At 42.4% G+C, this 22848-nt stretch overlaps 1 protein-coding gene across 3 annotated transcripts in view; it reads left to right on the forward strand.

Moving 5' to 3' along the window:
• Positions 1-22848, forward strand: part of COL15A1 (collagen type XV alpha 1 chain) — a 69466-nt gene that overhangs the window by 40914 nt on the left and 5704 nt on the right. For 2 of the 3 annotated variants that reach the window (XM_026656368.2, XM_026656366.2), the window contains 8 exons: positions 25-67; positions 4469-4558; positions 7609-7658; positions 9792-9911; positions 13167-13311; positions 18520-18584; positions 22079-22207; positions 22372-22431. In XM_026656368.2, the coding sequence (XP_026512153.1) occupies positions 25-67; positions 4469-4558; positions 7609-7658; positions 9792-9911; positions 13167-13311; positions 18520-18584; positions 22079-22207; positions 22372-22431 (702 nt within the window). The remainder of the gene's footprint in view (positions 1-24; positions 68-4468; positions 4559-7608; positions 7659-9791; positions 9912-13166; positions 13312-18519; positions 18585-22078; positions 22208-22371; positions 22432-22848) is intronic. The other variant, XM_026656367.2, reaches the window with a different exon arrangement.

The raw sequence follows: 22848 nt of genomic DNA on the forward strand, positions 1-22848 counted from the left end.
CTGAATATATTTCTTTGTGTGTAGGTTGGCACTGCTCATCCTGGAAACCAAGAAGCTAACATTTATGGTAAACTATTGGGTTTTTTACTTCTTGTAGCAATGTATTGGATCAAATATGACCCTAGTTGTAGTGACCAAAAGTCTCAGCCATCTCTTGGCTATTAGGCGACCTACACCATAAGAAATGATTTTGTAGTCTCAATCGTGTTCATATTAAACTAGTATCCATATCCCAAAACCCATCAACACTGTTGGTACAAATTAGCACCCTCTTGGCAGTGTTCACCATAGAGGCCAAGGAGTGAATGAGCCATGGGACTGAAATATCCTTTCTCTCAGAAGTGGTATCTCTTGACCAGGGATAAGACACATAGATGTGGCTGTGTGGGGTGAGGCTGCAGTCCCATTGTTATGTGTTCTCTGTCATAATCGGCTATAGAACTGTATGGACTATGCAGTCACACAATCAGTCCTCCTGTGCTCTGGGAACATCTCAACAGCAAACTCGAAGTCTAACCTGAAATTACTCCTATGGGAAGAAAACTGGATTGGTTGATTCCCAATTCAGCCAGCCTAGAAGAGCCCCAACTCCTGCCTGATGAATGCTGGTCCCACTGCTCTCAGAGGTGACTGTGTGTGTTCTGAATGGCATAGAACATTCCCTTGGGTCAGCCAGTCAGAGTGGGAAGCTCCTGCCTATGATCAGAGCTCCAGTCCCATTGCTTGGGCATCAACGGTGTAATCCATGAAGGTACTTAGGTACCTAAGTCCTGTTTTTAGGCACCACTCTGAGCCACAAAACTCTCACTCAGCTGCCACCGAACCCTGTAGGTGCCTGAACTCACTCAACATCTAAGTTTTTTGCCTGTGGGCATACCCACTGCTGCCTCACTCTAGGCACCTATCTCCCATCCAAGCCTGGGAGTGATCCACATACTGGACGAAGAGAGGTGTTGGGTCTCCTAAGTCATATGTGGGGCCCAACCTGGTAGGCAGCCTCTGAGCATGTCTACTGGATCAGGCCCCTCAGGCGAGTTCCTCCTTCTCCTCCCTCACAGCTTAGTGGGGGAGGAGAAGGAGGAAGGGCCTCTTGTATAACCCTTGGCCCAGTGGTCAGAGTACTCATCCAGGATGTGGGAGACCTCCCAGTTCAAGTCCCATCCTCTTCCTGAGGGTGAGAAGAGATTTGAACAGAGACCTGCCACTTCTCAGGTGAGTGCTCTCACCACTGGGCTCTAGTCATTCTAATGCTATCTCTGGCCCATTAATATTTAATTATTTAATTGAAGTGGAACAACTTCAATAGGAGAGATTGAGGGAACCCCATATCAGAATAGTTCATAGCCTTGTGGTTAGAGTACTCACAGGCAGAGGGGGGACTTGAACCAGGGGACATCTATCTCCATGAGATGGGGTGACTCAGCACATATCCCTCTGGTCAGCATCTTCCACTAGCTAGCTTAGGCTGCTCCCCACCTAGCCTGCTGGATTGGTGGATCGCAGTTTGAAGTGTCTATCTCTCCCCATTCAGTGTATTGGGAACACAGACACCTAGCTCGGGCTATGTCTACACTACTGCCTATGTCGGCAAAACTTAGGCCGCTCAGGGGTGTGAATATTCCACCTCCCTGAGCGACATAAGTTACACCGACATAAGTGGTAGTGTGCACAGCACTATGTCAGTGGGAGAGCTTCTCCAGCCGACATAGCTTATGCTGCTCACAGGGGTGAGGAATGGGGTTTATGCCGACAGGAGAGCTCTCTCTCCTGTCAGCATAGACAGTCTTCACCAGATGCGCTGCAGCAGCACAGCTGTATCGGAACAGCTGCGCTACTGCAGCACTGTACGTGTAGACGTGGCCTCAAGCTTTGTGGATTGCAGTGTTTTTCCTGTGATTTTTCTAAGCACCTAAAAGTTAAGTGTGGCAACTCCGAAGTCCCTTTGTGGATCTGTGCCTAAGTAAATATCATAGACAGGCTCAACCCCTCCTTAGAGCAGGAATCACTGCAAATTACCCCTGAAGAGATTTTTGAAAAGGAGAGATCAAACCACCAAAACCTCTTTCACTTGCAAGGGAAAGAGTGTTTGAACCTTTCTGGGGAGACAGAAGAAATTCTCCCCTTCCCTTCACTCTGTAGGAAGATGAGGTGAGCCCTATTGAAGAGAAGATAATTTTCCAAGGCAGAGAGAGAGAGAGAAGTGACAGAGGGTACGTCTACACTGCAAACAGAAGTGTGACTGCAGCAGGTGTAGACATACCTCAGCTAACTTTGATCTAGCTAGCTTGAATAACAATAGCAGTGAATCCACTGCAGCATGGGCCAGTTCATAAAATCTCATGTGGGACCCTAGGTATGTACTTGAGCAGCTAACTTGTTGCTGCCACAGCTTCATGGCTATTATTATTTGAGCTAACTAAATCAAAGCTAGCTTGGCTGTGTCTATACAGTGTAGACATCCCCAGGGAGGGAAACAATGGTGAAGGGAGACAGATTAACAGGGAGGGAATGGTACATATTGCACCCTCCTGCAGAAATGCCCTTGGGAGGGCAACATTAGGCCAGGAAGCTCTGCAAGCATCACAGGTGGGGGATTCCTTTAGTCGCTCCCCCTTAGTGGAGAGGGATTTCAGGGATAATGGAGGAGGAAGGAATGTCAAACCTGTAGAGTCCAGCAATGGAACAGGAAACTGTGCAACAGACTTTAGTCTCTGGGCCTAAGCCCCTTCCAGCCGCATTGCTGGCACTACTCCCTCTTGGCAGCAGACAGGGGCCTTGTACTTGGAGAACATTCCACTGAGTCAGTTCCCATCCCTTCCATCTCGGCTCCCAAAAAGAGCCTCAACTCCTGTCCCCCATGGCATTTTGCATTGCTAATCTGATCTTTGAATCTTGCACACCATGAGTGTAACTAAAAACAGCCATTAATTGTGCCCAGTTTTGTCCAATAGTCCATTAATTGTGTCCAATGGGCATTAAAATTGGTCCAAATCATAATATAAACCCCCAAAGGCTGAGATTCACCCTCCCTGCAGACCCTCTCAAGGGAATGAATATTCCCATAAAGGGAAGGCATTGGAATGCATTTTCCCCACCAGCCCCTGCAGTGATTCCTCAGTCCCCATTAAACACTACTCTGGGTATGCACGGGAAGAGGGCATTGGTGCAGCCATGCAGGCAGGGCCCAAGCAAGACGGAGGTGGTTTCTGCACCAGCCTTAGATACAGATGCAATGTGTGTAAATTATAAAAGAGGCCATGGGATCTGTGTTAATATGGATCCAGTGGCACTAATACATTGCACAACTGGAGTGTAGGGTTTCAGTGGCTACTCCAGCCTATAAATTGGAACTGTGGAGAGTGGCCACGGAGAGGACTGCACTGTAGCCCCATGCCTTGTCTCTGGATTTCAGGAGTGAACTTCACTGCCATACCTCCTGCCCATCACTCAGCATAGGAACACTGCACTTTGCACCTGTGTAGCCATTTACACCTGGCAAAGTAGCTGTAAAATGCAACCACATAAGAATGGAGTTATTTGACACCCACTTTGCTCAGGTGTAAATGATTACATAAGGGGCACTGTGGTGGGGAATCCAGCCTGAAAAATCCCATTATGTGGGAGTGAATATCACCCACTGGTATCAGATCCATTGAGTAAGAAGAGTGCCATGTTATCTAGTCACCTGACAGGGTAGAACTGCAATTGAAACTGGAGGTGGGGAGCAAATACATGGAAGAGAGGACGCAAACTCAACATTGATTTGGGTGCAGGTCTACCCCTTTCCCCCCGCCCCCCCCCCCCACACACACACACTCTCCTGCCCCACCTGGTAAGGAAATCTTGCTAAAAGGTTTTATATTCTCTGAAAGAATATTGTTTTTTTCCCATTAGTCACACTCACTTATCACAAGCAATGAATTATAAATAGTTGTGTTGGCCTCAACAGAAGTCATTATTTATTGCTCTGTGATAAGAAATTCAAGTGCCTGAGTGATTAAGCCTGCTGGAGATACACCTCTACCCTTTGATAGTGCTTTCTCTACAGTACTCTTAGGATCATCAAGAAGGTATCTCAGCTGGGGTGCTCTCTGGCTTTGGCTTACTTCAGGCAAGCCCAGGTCACTCAAGAGGGGGAGAGATCTCAAGACAGAGACAGCCTTACAGAGGCGTTATTTCAGGTTCTTGAGGCAAAGAGGAAATGGCAGTCCTTTTGAAATGTCATGGGAAGGGAGAAGGCATCAGTACCTATTAAACAGTTATGGGGAAAGTTGGGGAAGCTTGTAACAAGGGAAAGGAGCCTCTAAGTTGGAATAAACAGCGATGTGTTTAGAATCCTTTCCCAAAACTTTTGTGGTTTGTCCATCACTAACACAGTATCTGTTACACCATATTTGAAAATTATACTTTGCAATAACTTTCATTTGCTAAGAATGCATTTCATTTTCTGGCAATATTTTTATGGCAGGTATGAAAGGCGAACCAGGCTCCTGGGAACTGCATGGCCCACCAGGCTTAAAAGGTGAAAAAGGAGAGAGAGGCTCACCTGGACTACCAGGTATTATGAATATGATTGTAGAGCACTATATGTGCTTTTCAAGTGGGTTTATTTTAAGAAATGCAAAATATCTAATACATTTTAAAAGTCATATTTATTTCCCATGCCAAACCAGGTGTTTAAGTTAATCACAGTTTATTAAGGCCCTGATTCCGCAGGGTACTTAAGTACATGGCTAACTTTAAGCATTGGCATAGTCCCACATCTGTTTGAAGTTAGGTATGTACTTAGATTCCTTGCTGAATTTGGGCATAAATCAATAAACCCTATAATATTATGGGAAACATCATCATCTTATTTGTGATTTTTTTTTTTTTTTTTTAACTTTTTTTTTTTATTTTTTTTTTTTTTTTTTTTCAAATAAATGTTTAGAACTATCTGGCTTGTCACAATGTGTTAAACTGGTTTGAAGGACACCAAGTCCTTTTATTTGTCTGGCATTGTCAGCCAATTGTGATGAAGTCTAGTGCCACATAATTATTGACATCTGTGTTCAGTACAAACATTTATTTGTCTTGATTATCAAAAGTATTGACACTGATAGCAGTTAATGGGGCCTAGAAACATCCTAACAGGAGTTGCCCACTGAGGATTTAATTTGTATGGGAGAATTTGATGTACATAGCTAATACATTTATATTAGGTGAGTTAGATTGTTGTAAGCCTCTTGGGACAGGGACTGTCTTTTTGTTCTATGTGCCACATACTGTACAAACAATGTGGTCTTCGTCTAGGGCTCGTAGGCAAATCTTTTCAGCCAAGGTTGCTGTTGTATTTCATAAATTCTTCCTGTTTGTGCCCATTTTAATTACTAGCTCGTTAGAAAAAATCAAAAAATGGCAACGTTATATTGATGGACATTAGAAATAGTGAAACATAAAAGGAGCACTATAAAAATTAATAAATATTTTCATGTGTGGTACTTATAATATTTCAGGCCTTCAATCCAGAGCTTTAGTTTTGTGACTTAAAATAACTTTACAGTTGTTATCTTCCAGAGGGCAGCTCTTCCCACTAAACTTCTATTTTGACTTTTTGCCCTTCACACTAACCTTTCTGCTGATCTGTATCAGATGCTTCTAAAAAGTTTGGAGGGGCTCCCCAAACATCAGCCAACTTTTAAAATGCAGGAACTGGGTACTTCAAAGGAAAACTAAGAAAAAATCCTGTTTTATGAGCTACCCTGCTCACACTACTTCTCACACCCACATTTTATTAAATTCATTATTGTTTTTCAAGTGCTGATGACGGACAATCACAATGATATCATGTTCCATATACTTGTTTTTGGACTCTCGCTGGAGATAAAGTGGGGTGAACATTACACCTTCGTTATGGTCAGGATATCACTTCCTCTAGTCTGAAAACAGAGTTCATCTTTGTTCTCTAAAGAACAGAGGTCTATTTACTTAGTCTGCCTAGAGAATCCGATTGACCTTGTTGGGTTTCAGATTTTGCTAAAGGAAAGCACCACACAGTTGGTGGCCCATTCTGTTGTTGCCCTAGTAGAACATTACCATCATTTTTTGTTCTTGATCATTATAGCAGCCTAAGTAAGTATCCTTTCCCTATAAGTCATCCTTATAGGACATATTGGTCTGACAGATGAAGTGCATGAGGTAGATATTAGAGTGATGATGATGGAAGTCGTGCTATGAGTTAGCTCGATTGAGCACAGAGAGTTTTCAAAGCTGTGGCAATGGCACAGACAGTTGTAGCTCTTCCACAGTAGCCTCTTCAGAGTTCCAGTCATGACGATCACATGATGAACCATGGCTTTGTTTGCTCAGAAATATGGAAAAATTTCTATCCAACTTAACCCAATAGATTTTGTTTGTGAATACCAGTCTGGCTGCCTTCATACTTGCAGATATTTGTCTGGAGGGGACAAAAGCAACATCTGTATGATATGAATGAATTTACAAAAACAATGAGGAGTCCAGTGGCACCTTAAAGACTAACAGATTTATTTGGGCATAAGCTTTCATGGGTAAAAAAAAACCACTTCTTTTTTTACTTCTGTTTTTCACTTCTGTTTTCACTCCATGCATCTGAAGAAGTGGGTTTTTTACCCACAAAAGCTTATGTCGAAATAAATCTGTTAGTCTTTAAGGTGCCACCAGACTCCTCGTTGTTTTTGTGGATACAGACTAACATGGTTACCCCCTGATACATGAATGAATTTGACTTTGTCTCACTGAAATTCCAGATGTGCTGTGGAACCCAATAGCTCTTATCATGCCTGATCCAATGCCCACAGAAGTCTATGGGAGCCTTTCAATTTACTTCAGTGGACTTTGTGTCAGTCCCCTGGGTGTTAAAATCAAGCAGAGTATTGATTTTGTATTGGGTGTATGTTTAGCAGAGAACATTAGTGCTTCCTCATTGGAAAACAAGGTGCCAGCTTCCCTTACACGAGCAGTTGTTAAGCTTTTTCTCAAAAGAGAGCCGGAGAGGTACTTTTACTGCCTTTCTGAAGTGTGGTATGTTTTAATTTATGAATGAATAACTACATGGTGCCATATTTTCCATTAGGATTTGATTGAATACACGTCCCTGCAATTTGTTTGAATTCAATTAATCTTCTAAACTGTTAGCCCTAATTTAAACTGATTACAATACATCAGGGAATTCTAAGTATCTCTTTGAAACAAGTCCATCATGTTGCTGTTGAGCACTGTGAAAAAAACAAGTTATTTCTCAAACCTACACAAAAACAGCAGAGCGAGAGCATGAAAAACAAAATACTGACTCTGTAGTCTCAGGTTATCTAACCATCACCAGAGCATAAGCACAATCCCACTGACACCAGCCCAGCAGTGATGCTGGCATACAGACCATATGTTGGCTTTTGCTACAGTAAAACAGAGGGGAAACAAATGTTTGCCACATTAAAAAGGTCAAGATGGTTATGGAGAAGAGTTATATTTTAAACTTCTAGAATAATACAGATAATGGCCTTCTAAAATGGAAATTATGGATAATTTAGCCCTTTTAAAATGGAAAGTACAGATGATTTTTGCACTAAAATAAAGTACTTGATTTTTCAGGTCCTCCTCTGCCTTCAGCATATTTCAGCCACTTTGTTAACAGCATGAAGGTAATTACTTCCCATGTGTGTCTTAGTTCTGTTCAGCTTTTTTAACCCTATATTTTAATATGCATTAAATATAAGACAAATACTAACATATAAGTGGAATACACACAATAATTGATTTATACCAGAAATTACAAATTAATATATTATGCAATTATTCAAATTAATAGGTGAATAAACAAGTTATCATATGACTATATAATATACCAAAAGTAAACAAAGGAGGTTACTAACATACAAAATATTATCTGGGTTTTACTTCTAAGTAGTTATTTTCACAAATTGTATTAAAATGAATCATACTTTGTCATTATCTACTTTAAATCTCCGCTATAGTTCTCAAACTCTTTCATACCAACAATGGAGTGAGAGAACTTTTGCTTTCAAAAAGACTGTTAGAGCAAATTTAGCTACATTTAATACATGAAAAATCAGTTTTTGTACAGACTGCCTGTTATTCCTTCTCCCAGACTCGCTGATGGTTTTCTCTGTAGGATGGGAGAAGTACAAGGAAAAGTCAGTGCCGATAATTCAGTGTTGTCTCTTCTTCCATCCTACCTCCTTCCCTTTCTCTCCCCCCATAGGCAGTAATCCTTGCTCTTCTACACACCTTCAAATATCTGCTCTGCTTTTGTGAAATTTGAAGTCTGCTTTTTCAGTGACTGCAGGAAAGGGGATGGAGCCAGTACAAACCATTTTACAGACTTAATAAAATAAAGGATCTGCTGGGAGCCAGTAGTTCTGTCTCCCTTTATTTGTTCTCCAAAATGGCTTATTAAGGAAAACCATGTGATCCAGACTTCCTTGTTTCAGCATTCATCTGTCCTCCCACTATGGATTACTTTAAGTGTTGGAATTGAATATGAATGGAATATTAATTTAAAATGCTTTTATTTTGCTCTAACTGAATTAGAGCTATTATATCCTGTCTTGTATCAATATAAGATTTCTAGTGTAATGTAATCAGAATATTGCATAGTGATATCTCCAGAAGAAATCAAATCAAAATGTTATGTAATGGTATAACCAATCCCCTTGAAAGATTATTATAGAGGAGGTTTGCTATCAGATTTTCTTTGGTGTCATCTATTTATATTTTCTTTTCAAAAATGTGTAGCCTGCGTCAACTCAAAGCGAGAAATTTTTTGATTTAACAAAAAAATTTCACCACCTAAATTATATTGATACAACACAAGATATAATTGCGCTTTTTCCCCCCCCCCCCCCCACACAGAACGAGATGCCATACAGCAGGCTTTACAACTCCATTTACCCGGAAGCAAGAGGGAAAATCTGTCAATCACAAAAGCTATAAGTAGCTGGGCTCCTCACCCCTTTCCCTGAGTCTGTTTTGCCACCTGTCCTGGGATTGAGCAATTCTTGCTCAGTCTTCTGCTGCTTCTATTTACAATCTTATTTCTCAGAAGGAAGAAATAAGGAAGACCAAGAGGAGGGTAGAGAGAAAACAAGCATGTTACAGAACTACAGAAAGAAAATAATGAGAGACTGGAACTTCTGTTGATGTGGTTCTTATTCAGCAGGGAGAATAACAACTTTGTATTTCAAGGCTCTTCTTGTCATTCCTTCTCTCAGACTCACTGATGATCTTCTCTGTAGGATGGGAGAAGAGAAGTACAGGAGAAAATCATGTGCCAATATTTTGTGTGTCATCTCTTCTCCCATCCTACCTCCTTCACTTTCTCTCCACCTGTCTACAGTAATCCTTGCTTTTCTACACATCTTTAAATATCAGCTCTATTTTTGTGACATCTGTAGTCTGCTTTTTCAGTGACCAAAGGAAAGGGGGTGGAGCCTGGCTCTTTGCAGCTCCTGTGACTTTTGCTTCCAGCTTTCTGGTGGATGAAGGTATAATTGCAGTATGAAATCTTTGTTTTGGAGGATAGCAGAAGGAGAACTACAATAAACACAATTTCCCCTACCTAATTTTCTCCTCTCTCTGTGGGAGGAGGAGATTATTTGTTTTCATTATACGTCATTGGGGAAGGGAGTGATCTCAAAAAGCAGATTCTAAGCTCATTGTATCCTGTATTGAGATTTTTAGTGTAACTTTACAGGATCAATGTCAGGTTCCAATCCTGTTTCAACTTAATTTTTTTTAATGTTTTTTCTTCTAAGGGTGAGAAAGGAGACAATGGCGAAACTGGCTTCAAAGGGGAAAAAGGAGAACCAAGTGGAGGGTTCTTTATGCCAGGGCCTCCTGGACCCCCTGGACTCCCTGGAAGACCAGGACTAGTTGTAAGTGATGCAGTCTCTCTTGCAACAGAAATGTACATGGGCATTTTCTCATTCCAGTAAGAACTAAATAAACACAAAAAACAAACTAGGGAAATGTGGTCTACATGAAATTACTATAAGATGGGTGCATAACTAGTTGAAAGAATGTACTCAGAGTAATTATCAATGGTCCACTGTCAACCTGGAAGGGCATATCTAATGGGATCCCACAGGAGTCAGTCCTGGGTCCACTACTATTCAATATTTTCATTAATAACTTGGATAATGGAGTGGAGAGTATGTTTATAAAATTTGTAGATAACACCAAGCTAGGAGGGGTTGCAAGCACTTTGGTGGAAAGGATTAGAATTCAAAATGACCCTGATAAATTGGAGAGTTGATCTGAATTCAACAAGATGAAATTTTAAAAATGACAGTGCAAAGTACTTCACTTAGGAAGGAAACAGCCAGTGCACAACTACAAAATGAGGAATAATTGTCTCAGTGGAGTAATGCTGAAAAGGATTTTAGGGTTATAGTGGATCACAGGCTGAATATGAGTCAACAATATGAGGCAGTTACAGAAAAGGTTAATATTCTGCGTGTATTAAGAGGACCATTGTATGTAAGATATGGGAGGTAACCATTCCACCTTGCTCTGCACTGGTGAGGTGTCAGCTGGAGTCCTGTGTACAATTCTGAGCACTGCAGCGTAGAAAAGACGTGGACAAGATGTAGAGAGCATCCAGAGGAGAGCAACAAAAATGATAAAAGGTTGAGAAAACCTGACCTATGAGGAAAGGTTTTTAAAAAATTGGACATGTTTAGTCTTGAGAAAAGAAGATGGGGGGATAGAAGGGAGGGGAACCAGATAACAGTGTTCAAATATGTTAAAGGCTGTTATAAAAAGGGCCGTGATGAATTGCTCTCCATGTCCACTGAAGGTAGGACAAGAAGTAATGGGCTTAATCTGCAGCAAGGGAGATTTAAATTAAATATTAGGAAAAACATTCTAACTCTAAGGGTAGTTAAGCTCTGGAACAGGCTTCCAAGGGAGGTTGTGGAATCCCCATCATTGGAGGTTTTTAAGAACAGCTTGGACAAACACCTGTCAGGAATGGTCTAGTTTACTTGATCCTGCCTCTGTGCAGGGGGCTGGATTTGATGACTTCATGAGTTCTCTTACAGCCCTAAATTTCCATGATTCTGTGATGTCACTGACTTTTTTTTTTTTTTTTTTGGACTAACTACAAAAGTTAAAGTAGGTAAGATTTTGAAAATCCTCTTCTCTGAAGCCCCAGACCTGCAAACACTTACGTAGATGGGTAATATTGTATGCAGGCAAGCAGCCCCATAGAAGTTGATAGGACTACTCATGTGAGTAAAGTTAGGCACATGCATAAAAGTTTCCAGGTTTGGGGCCTAAATCAGATTTAAAGTGAGCTACAGATTTATTTGTGATAAAATTTGCAATTCATACTTAGTAACTGAATTAAGAACTAGACTAAATCAAAGGAGAATTGTACCCAACAGGTTCAGTGTGGGGAGAGCCTCTCTCATTACGCTGTCTGAATTTACAAAGACTATTGCCTCTTTTGGGCACAGTGACCAATAAAGGGTAAGAATAAAAATATATAGTAATCTGCCAGTGGCAGCATTCTCAGCAGAAGTCCTTCAACTTTGTAGCTGGTCAGAGAGAGCCTTTGTGACACACTGCAAGATCTACTCGTTCAGGTTTTTCGTTGAAAGATGGCTGGGGGAGTGTTTTGATTGGAAGCTGTCGTTCTAGGTTGTAAAATCACACTATGCCATGTGTGATGTTATATTTCCATACATATGCCTAAATGTGTATAACTATGTGTATTTTAGAAGTTTAAAAATAAATACAAATAAAATTGGTATGACTTGCATATAGGATTTATTCACAATATTAAATATACACATTTTAATATCATGTGTGGTAATTAAGTTGCCAGAAAAAACAGATTTAACATTTTGCTCTGTTGCCTGAATTAGCTACGTCAATAAGTAGCTTCATAATACCAATAACATAAATTAAGATACATATGATGTTACTGGTTATATCATCATAAAGGTCAAAATAATTAGTACACAAATAATATAGTGTCCATATTGAAAAATGTTGGCCATCTAGTTAACTAACATTTTCTAATGTAACTAACATCCAGTGCTCCAAAAACATTAATGAAAAATCCCATGTGTATCAGTCTGAACAGTTCCTATAAAATTCAGCTGCTTTGTAATCTATCTAGTTTTTTATCACCATAAAAATCAGCTTTAGAAGCAGTTTTGCTAATCCCCAGGTGGATGGCACCTGTTAATTGGCTACTGTATGGGGTTTGCTAGGTTCCATTAATGATAACTGTGCCAGAAAAGAAGGAAGGTCTGTGGCAACTGGGAAGGAGTGCCAGGATAGGACCCTTGCCTGCAGTGAGTCCTGAATTATCCCATTTGACTCTACTGGGAACTGCTCCCTCTGCACCAGTCTGTTGTCTGGCAGAGAAATGCTTTGCCTGAAGAACAGCAGAGACTGGGTGACACATCAACTGCAGCAGACGATGACCAGGCATTTTGGATACATGGCCCCGACCTGTTCCATATATGCAGGCTGGCCTGAAGGATGTGGGGGGGAGGGGCTGAAGATGCATGGAGATCATGATGCTCCCTGCCAAATTGCAGGATTCCCTATTCTGGCACTCATAAATTGGGAGGCTAGGTAGATGGGGTCTGTAGAGGGCAAGGTGAGGAATGGGGTAGAAGGCTGGGATACTGTTGCAATGCGGGAGGCACTCAGGGTGAGTCATGTATCCTTAGGGCTAAAAGCTTCTCACAGGCATCATGAGACAATTTTGACACCATTTTAAGTATATCAAACTTGGAGTGACCTTAGTTGTGCACTGGCGGTTCAGGTGCATGGTGAATAGTGTACAGCATTAGGGGGGAAATCAGATACTCGGAGCAGATCCAAGCACCTGGGCCAAGATTTTCAGAAAGCATTGCAAAAAATTAGGCTCTAAATCCATAGTTTAGGTACCTAAATAGTAAGATTTTCATTTTCTGTTGTCTTCAGTGAGAGCTTCTGAGTGCTCAGCATTTCTGAAAATCAGACTACAGACTAAATTATGCCCAAATATGGGTTTGGGAGGCTAACTTCAGGATCTCGCTATTGAGATCAGCGTGCTTACACCATTGCTCACTCAGACTGCTGCATGTGTATCATTTTTGTGTTTAAACAATAGTCTTCTGCCTTGACAGGGGCCAAAGGGGGATTCAATTGTTGGGCCAAGAGGCCCCCCTGGGTTACCTGGCCTACCTGGATCTCCAGGGTATGGAATAGTTGGACCTCCCGGCCCACCAGGCCCTCCTGGACCCCCAGGACCTCCAGCGATATATGGCTCAGGTGAGGGAGCTCTGAACCTGCTTTTTCCTGTGTGTGTGTGTGTGTGTGTGTGTGTGTGTGTGCGCGCGCACACCTGCATCCCAGCTTAGCCAGCCACTATCTCCCAGAGTCTACCCTGTCCCCATCCAACCCATCTGCCTACCCTGTCCCTGTAACCCCATCTGCTGTTCAACAGAATTATCAGACACATAGATAAACACAACTTGTTGGTGAAGAGTCAACACAGTTTCTGTAAAGAAAAGCCCTGCCTCCCTAATCTGTTAAAATTATCTGAGGGAGTCAACAAGCATGTAGATAAGGATTATCCCCTTGGTATTATGTACTTGGATTTTCAGAAAGCCTTTGGCAAGGTCCTTCATTCACCAAAGGCTCTTAAGAAAACTAAGTAACCATGAGATAAGAGGGAAGGTCCTTTTATGGATCATTAACTGGTTGAAAGATAGGAAACAAAAGGTGGGAATAAATGGTCAGTTTTCACAAGAAGAGAGGTGAACAGTGGGGTCCATAAGGAGCTGTACTGTGCCGTTACAGAGGGATCTCTCAAACCTGGGTGACTGGACAGCAAAATGGCAGATGAATGTCAACATTTTAAGTGCAAAGTAATGCACACTGGGAAAAAATAATCCCAACTATACATATACAATGATGGGTTCTAAAGCAGCTGTTACCACCCAAGAAAGAGGTCTTGGAGTCACCCTGGATAGTTCTCTGAAAACTTAGGTTCAGTGCATAGCAGCGGTCAAAAAGGCCACCTGCATTTTAGGCACTATAAGGAAAGGGATAAAAAATAAGACAGAAAATATCATAATGCCGCTATATAAATCTATGGTATGCCCATATCTTGAATATTGTATCCAGTTCTGGTCACCGCATCTCAAAAAGGATATACTGGAACTGGTAAAGGTTCAGAGAAAGGCAAAGATAATCAAGGGGATGGAACAACTTCAGTCTGAGGAGAGACTAAAAAATTAGGGCTGTTCATCTTAGAAAAGAGACGACTAAAGGGCGGTATGATGGAAGTCTATAAAATCATGAATGGTATGGAAACGTCAATAGCAAAGTGTTATTTACCTTTTCACATGTACAAAAACCAGGGGTCACCGAATGAAATTAATAGGCAGCAGATTTAATACAAACAAGGGGAAGTAATTTTTCACACAATGCACAACTAATTTGGAACTCATTGCCATGGGATGTTGTGATGGCCAAGGTATAACTGGGTTAAAAAAAGAACTGGTAAGATTCGTGCAGGGTAGGTCCATCAATGACTATTAGCCACGATGGTCAGGGATACAGTCCCATGCTCAGGGCCACCCTAAACCTCTGGTTACCAAAAGCTGGGAATGGAAGACATGAGTGGATTACTCCATAATTGCTCTGTTCTGTACACTCCCCTGAAGCTCTGGTACAGGCCACTGTCAGAGACAGAATATTGGGCAAGTTGGGTCATGGTCTGACCCAGCCTGGAAGCTCTTATATTTTTCTGCATTTGAGACAGGCTGCTTCCTTCTTCTCCACACTGCCTGAGCTCCAGCAGGGAGAGGGTGACATGGAGAGCACAGAAGAGATGGTCACTCTGTTCTCCATTCCACTGCCTGGTTCCACAGCAGCTCCCAGCAGCCAGGCTTACAGGGGGAACTGCAGGGAAATTCTGCTCAGTCCAGGGCTGGAGCATACTCGGCGAGTTTGGCCCTGGCAGGGCATGCTCAGTGGAAATGGAATGTTTGGAGAATTTTGTTGTCAAACTTCAACTGGAAACTTTCATAGGCTTTATAACTTGGCAAATTTTCACAGGGCCAGAAAAAGGATGATGCCTTCTGCCAAATTTAAGATTCCAGCTCATAAACATGGAGGCGCTACAGCTTCTGAGCAAAACAGTTGTAAGAATTTTTTAACATAGGCAAAACCCACACATTTTCAGTTTTCACACCTTTGTTGGGTTTGAGTGTACTAGATTAGCACCGGGACAAAATGTGGCCCATATATTCACACACGAGGGAGGAGTTTTGTAAACCACTTTAGACTGCAGCTCTGCAACTCCAAACTTGCAGAGGTACTTCCTTAGGGATTTTATTGCCTGAACGTTGAGAATGCATTGCCGTAACCAAGTGTCCTGGTTTGGAGCTGGCTGAACTTTTGACCCCTCTAAAGTCTCTTTGAATGTACAGAGGACAGTCTGCTTGCTTACATCTATTCTGGGGTGGTAGCCTGCCATTCTGCCAGACTGGGTCCTGTACCCTGTGCACTGACTCTGACTCCTCAGCAGGCCTGACTGGGCTTGAATCCTGCAGTTCTTCTCTTTGGGAGCTGTGACTAGTGTGTGAATATGAGCCAAAACAGCCTTTTAAACCACCAAGCATTGTTTAGTCTCAGCAGCTGGAACACAGCATAACAAGAGCAAAGGGTTAGTTACACAACAACCAGCTGACACGCATAGCTTTCTTACCCAAACCTTACGTAGGCCTAACTTATCCAGACACCCCGGCATCTGGGGGCTGGGATTCAGCCCGTTTCCCCTCGTGTCTCACCCCTTCTTCAGGGGCAGATCTTTACTGAACCTGGTCAAGCCAATTTATGCAGCCCAGCAGGGAATGAGGGGTAGACTTCCAAGCAGTTGGCTCTCTGAATTGCAATATAGTTATCTGTAGATGGGTGGCTATCAGAAGTGTTTGTCTGCTTTCCTGTCTGAATTAACACTTGGTAAGATAGCAAATACTATATCAAACACACAGAGATAAACAATATTCATAAAATATTACAGGCAGCTACCATGTCCTCCACATCAAGCACTTCTCGAAATTGCTTAAAACCCAGTCAAACTAAACAAAACATTCCAGACAATCGTTGGGTGTGTTCCTTCCCTAGACTGTTCTGCCACTGACCTCAGTCTCCCTCCTACGCATCCTCTTCTTTGCTTTATTAAGCAAACTGATGAATGTCCATTTAGTAAATCTGAATGGAGCCCAGGCATGAGTTTGTCTCCTTTTAATTAGGCTCCTGGTTAGCCATGTCAAAATTCCCACATGCTGTAATGTGGGAGACAGGAAAGGCTAAACTACTGAATGCTGGCTTTGAATCAAGCCTCTGTCCCCTGCCACAGGCACATAACAGTTGGTCTAAAAAGATCCCCACAAGTGCACCAGAATGATGACTCTGTAGATTGTAAAGATGGTTCCAAGGTTACATGAGATTTAATGAAAAACGTATTTAGGGAATGTTAATGGCACTAAACTGCATCAGGGGATGCTTTGTTCTTCTATTAACACACCATCATCACATGCTTTTATACTCTAATAAAACAAGCCCTGGAGTGTGTTAATGTGCTGGTGATATGGCTTTCTGAATTTTAGGGGTCTTTTTTAAACTACCTTTTAAAAATGTTTTTATGGTGTTATATTTAGCACAAACTAGTTCAGACTGGAAGGATACAAGAATATAGTAGAAACAAGACATTTTTCTTTAATATATATTTGGTGTAATTTTTAACTTTTTTTCCTCGATTAACTTATACCCGTCTCCCTTCATTGTGAGCCGGATCCCTGTCCCACTGAAGTCATCAGAAGCAGGATTGGGCCCTTTCTTCTGTGCCTTTTCTTTTGTTCTTCCTCCCATGTAATAGCAGAGACACTCAGTAAACCTTCCTGGGGGCTGTGGATGAATAAACAGGAGTGGGACATTGTGTTAAGTGCAGCCACTTACCCTCACCAGATCTTCTCAAAGAGACAATCACAGAAAATTATTGCATGACATTTCTCCTTCAGCTTGTAATAGGGTGACCAGACAGCAAGTGTGAAAAATCGGGACGGGGGTGGAGGGGTAATAGGTATCTATATAAGAAAAAGCCCCAAATATTGGGACTGTCCCTATAAAATTGGGACATCTGGTCACCCTAGCTTGTAAACACCATGTGCCGATGTTGTGCACGTTACATGCATTTGCAGAATTGCCAGCATTTGGGGGGGAAAAATCAAGGTACAGATTTCCAATTAAGCTGGGAAATAGTGGGGGCAGTTGTGTCTGGGAGCTGCTGCTGGTCTTTGTATGCATTCTGAGAAGTGCTGAAAACGTAAGTGAAATTGTCACCAGGGTGCCTGGGAGTGCCAGGCTTCCAGACACTCAGATTAATCTGGAAAACTGTCCCTTGACTATAAAAGTTATTCCTTCCCACCTCATTCCATCCCTCAGCATAACTGTGCTCCCCACTACACCGCTTATCCTCCCCACATCACCCCTATCATGCTTTCCCTTGCTCCCCCTCAACTTTTCTTTGTCCTCCCTTTCTCGCTTGTTTTTTTCCTTTCCAAGGAGGCGCCTGCCTCTGACTCTAGGATCTTTCTAACATGGTGGTTTGTGACCCATCCTAGAGCATGGATTCTCCAGTTCAGACACCTTCATCTCAGCTTCAGTGGAAGGAGCTGCCTTGAGCTCCCACTGGGAACCACTGACACACAGCCCGCAGGGATTATTTGTTGCTTTCCAAACCTCTGAGCAACTTCAAACAACCACTAATATATGATCAACCTGCCAGAGAAATATTTCCTCCTTTCTCTGCTACTTGTGGAATTGTCACTCCAAAATACACTGGCCCAAGGATCGGGGTGAACAAATCTCAGTTCTGGAGTAGTGAGAAGTCTTAAACCTGTCACAACCCAACAGTATTAGAAATGAAGGTTCATATCATTGTAAAAGAACGATTCCCAGCTCTCCCTTAGGAGGTGCCAGTTTCTTCTAAACATTAAAAGTAATGAGATAGGTGACCTTGAAGTTGTGAACCTTTTTTGTAAAGAAAAGTTATTTTAGGTTATTTTTAGGGGATTTTATGATCCCTTGCAAATTGTACAGAGGATAACTGAGGCCTTGAGTCTGCAAACACAAAGCTTATCTTCAAGCGTGGGAGTAGTCTCACTGATTTAAATATTAGTCGTGTGCTTAAAGTTAAACATGTGCAGAAGAGCTTGCAGGATATATGACTATCCACCCAGATGGAAGGATACAAGAAAAATAGTACCAAAATCATTGCAAATAGATTTTCTGTAGCTTGTGTGAACACACTCACTCAGGACGTCAGTGCATGGGAGTACTATAGTTGTCACAAACTCATGCCAATAAGACCTTTGTCCTACACAACATTATCAAGTATTTCCTCTCACCTTCTCACTCTCTTTCTCTCAAAAAAGAGACATGAAGCATATTTTTGTTTTATTTTAACAGCTGCAGTTCCAGGGCCACCAGGTCCTCCCGGGGAGCCAGGATTACCAGGAACTAGGAACCTGGTAAGAGAAGAAAACATAAGTTTGCCATTTTCAGAGCATGAATGTCAATGGAAACACTCCAATAGAAGGCCACTACTGCATCACTTCCCTTCTCTGTATAATAAGTCTTCAGAAAAAGAGCAAAGAGAGTAAAGCTCAGTTTGGTGGCTTATTAGTAGCATCTTATCAAAATAATTCAAAAAGATTTATAGGTTTCTAAATCAGTGGAGGGGCTGCATGTTGCAGATACAAATCAGTACCTCTGAAGGAGTATACAACATGACAACTTAATATGTTATGTGATTAGAATAAATAATACTGAGCCCAGTCTTTCTTCCAAGGAAACTAGGTACCCAAGTAGAATAAAACCCAGTAATTCAGGTCAATATTTTCAACAGACTTTCCTCCTGTCCCTATAGGTGCTCCACTTTAGGTGTGCATGTGTCCCCTGTGCCTTTGATCAGAGACTTTTGATAGCAATGCCCAGTCATGTCCCAGCTGTCCTGTACCGAGGGTATATAGGACAGCAGTGGACAAACCACCCACAGTTCCTTCTCAACGGCCTCAGCCTGAGATGAAGCATCTTGCGGTGCTTAATTCTTTGCTAGTCTGCCTTTAGAGCAAGATTTTCCTCTAGTTTAGTAATTAGTTAGGTATCTAGCATCCTTTATTTTGGTTAGTTTTGTGGGGATTTCTTTTGGAGAGACCTTTCATCTTCCCCACCTCACCTCCCTGAGGGATTACTCCTTCCTTCAAAAGAAGTTATTTTTCATCCTCAGGTTATGTGTGGATTCCCAGGTTTTAAGCACTGCCTAACTTGCCAGAAGTCTATACCAGTTAGTGACAGCCACTCTAGCTACCTCCATTGCTTAAGGTACATTCCTATCCCTTTTAAATGTAGGATTGCTCAGGTTCAAAACTAGATCTACAAGGAGTGTCCCATCAACCTCCGCAGCCCACTCAGGAGACGTCTGTGGAGGACAACTGTAAGACTTCCAAAAAGAGGAGCTCTGGATCCCTCAGAGAAGTCAGTGCTAAGAAGCCACCACAGAGACCTTCCACTTTGGAGACCTCGCATCCTAAAAAGAGTAATGTTGAGGCACTTTGATCTCCCAGTACCATAGGTTCTATGAAAGTAGCAGGTATCTACTCACAGTACCCCTCAGTGTTCGGTATCTAAGCCCAACTCATACTATCCAAGCAGGATTGCACCTCTGGAGACTCTAAGCATTCTGCATCAACTAGACCAGTACCAACTTCAGTGTTGATAACTACTGCAATGCCAGTAGTTCCCCAAACTGCACAGTGCCAGACGGTACCCTTGAAATTGAGGTCATCCTTAGTGCCACCTGCCTCCAGCTTTGAACCCCATCAGGTTACTGCACAGCTTCCTCTGGTACTGCAGAAGTTCAGATTCTCTAAGGACTTGGTCATTTCAAACAAACCGGAGACACCTCTACTGATGGGTGCTGAAAGACTCTGGGTACTGAAGCTTTTTCCTTGCTGGTACCACACCATTCCCTGGCACAGACACACTCTGGTACCCTCTTGAATGGACAGACTCCCAGTCTCAATTCCACCAGCTGCCCCCTTCTGGCTACAATGAGGACAATTCCTCTGACTTCCAGATTTCTGTTCAAAGTTCACTCGATTACCAGCCCAAAGCTGCCTCTCTCAACACCCTCTATAAGGGAATCCTCGAAGCACAGATGTACACGGGATGCCCCAGGCTCCCCCTGGTATGAGTATTCATAGGTGCCCCCTCCCTTCCCATATGGACCACCCCACTGGTCACTGGTCATTCTGGGTTGTATAGGCTGCCTATAGGGAACAATTCTCCAGAGCTCCTAGCTAAACTCACAGGGAGTGTCAGGGGCATCACCCTCCTACTCATTCAGCTTTTCCATGTCCATCGCCTCCCCAGGAGGAATCTTTTGAGTATCAGGAGAGAAGGGCTGTTGAGGAAGCTATGCTTCAGACTAATAGCTCTTCTCCTCACCTGATGAGGCAGTGATGCCTCCTCTCCCTCCTCCTCCTCTATACACAGATGATTTTAAACAGTTTCTGGATCTCATGAGAAGAATTGCAGGTTCTTCCCAGATCCCACTGGAGGAGGTTCAGGAGACTCAACACAAATTGATTGGCATCCTTCATACTGCCTCCTCTGGTATCATAGAATCATAGAATATCAGGGTTGGAAGGGACCTCAAGAGGTCATCTAGTCCAACCCCCTGCTCAAAGCAGGACCAATCTCCAACTAAATCATCCCAGCCAGGGCTTTGTCAAGCCTGACCTTAAAAACCTCTGAGGAAGAAGATTCCACCACCTCCCTAGGTAACCTATTCCAGTGCTTTCACCCTCCTAGTGAAAAAGTTTTTCCTAATATCCAACGTAAACCTCCCCCACTGCAACTTGAGACCATTACTCCTTGTTCTGTCATCTGCTACCATTGAGAACAGCCTAGCTCCATCCTTTTTGGAACCCCCTTTCAGGTAGTTGAAAGCAGCTATCAAATCCCCCCTCATTCTTTTCTTCTGCAGACTAAACAATCCCAGTTCCCTCAGCCTCTCCTCATAAATCATGTGCTCCAGCCCCCTTATCATTTTTGTTGCCCTCCGCTGGACTCTTTCCAATTTTTCCACATCCTTCTTGTAGTGTGGGGCCCAAAACTGGACACAGTACTCCAGATGAGGCCTCACCAATGTCGAATAGAGGGAAATGATCACGTCCCTCGATCTGCTGGCAGTGCCCCTACTTATACAGCCCAAAATGCCATTAGCTTTCTTGGCAACAAGGGCACACTGTCGACTTATATCCAGCTTCTTGTCACCCCCTAGGTCCTTTTCTGCAGAACTGCTGCCTAGCCATTTGGTCCCTAGTCTGTAGCAGTGCATGGGATTCTTCCGTCCTAAGTGCAGGACTCTGCACTTGTCCTTGTTGAACCTCATCAGATTTCTTTTGGCCCAATCCTCTAATTTGTCTAGGTCCCTCTGTATCCTATCCCTACCCTCCAGCGTATCTACCACTCCTCCCAGTTTAGTGTCATCTGCAAACTTGTTGAGGGCGCAGTCCACGCCATCCTCCAGATCATTAATGATAGTATAGCCCTGCCTATAAACAAGGCTCTGTTTGAACTGCAAAGACAATTTGGCAGACTCCTGCTACCATAACCCCCTACCTGCAAGAGAGCAGATAAGAAGTACTGTGTTCCTGCTAAGGGCTCAGAGTTCCTATTTTCACACCCAACCCCAAACTCCTTCATGGCTGATGCAGTCAATGAATGTAACAGGCAACTACCAGTCCAGATCCACCTTTCATGATAAGGGCCAAAAGAAGTGGATGCCACATAAACAAAATTGGGTGAAATGAGCTAATACAGGCTTTATAAATATTTACTGTACAGAAAGTCTATTTTCATTCTATGACTTCTATTAATTTCCAGTTCAAAGAAAGACTTAATTTTATCTGCAAATGTCCCTTATTTTTGATTATTCTGTTTCCTTGTTATTTGACAGGTTACAACATTCAGAAATATTGATGGAATGTTGCAAAAGGTTCACTTAGTGGCAGAAGGTACATTAATCTACCTGAGTGAAAGTAGCGAGGTGTTTATCCGTGTTCGAGGAGGATGGAGAAGATTGCAGGTATTATTGCATCATGTAGTTCTTCTTCTTAAAGTCTGGTTTTGTTGCAAATATTCTTTAAGGGGAGAGTGTGGGTGCTAAGATTATCCTTCGGCACAGTTTAAAGAAATATAATTCATTCATGTATATGTTTTTGTTTATCTCTTCATTTTGTGTTCTTCCAGCTTGGGGAATTAATTCCCATCCCAGCTGATAGCCCTCCACCTCCAGCAATTTCAGGCTATGTAAGTGCAAAACTGTTCATGGCTTGTGGAAAACTGCATTGAAATATTACAAATGGGGAAAATGTTTTGCAGATAGGCTCCCTCTCAACAGGATTTTTCTCTACTGTGGGTGGCCTGTCTTGTCTCACTCTGTTTTTCATTTGAATCCATCCCAACCATGTTGTCTTCGTACTAAGCACTGTCTGTTGCTGTGCATACATTCAAGTGCATTCTGGCATTGATACAGATAGGCAGATTAGTGTTAGTATTGTAGACCCACATTCAGGAAAGCATCCCTGTTCAAGACAGCATGTAAATACATGCTTGCGTGACTTTCTAAATCAGGACCTTAGTGTGTAATATGTATCTGGATTTAAAGTTGCGGGATGTTATACTCAGAGTAATATGACTTTATATTCTATGTGGTTCAATTTTTAT

This window comes from Terrapene carolina, unplaced genomic scaffold (genome assembly GCF_002925995.2).
Source record: "Terrapene carolina triunguis isolate 2854851 unplaced genomic scaffold, T_m_triunguis-2.0 Scaffold229, whole genome shotgun sequence".
NCBI classification, from domain to species: domain Eukaryota; kingdom Metazoa; phylum Chordata; order Testudines; family Emydidae; genus Terrapene; species Terrapene triunguis.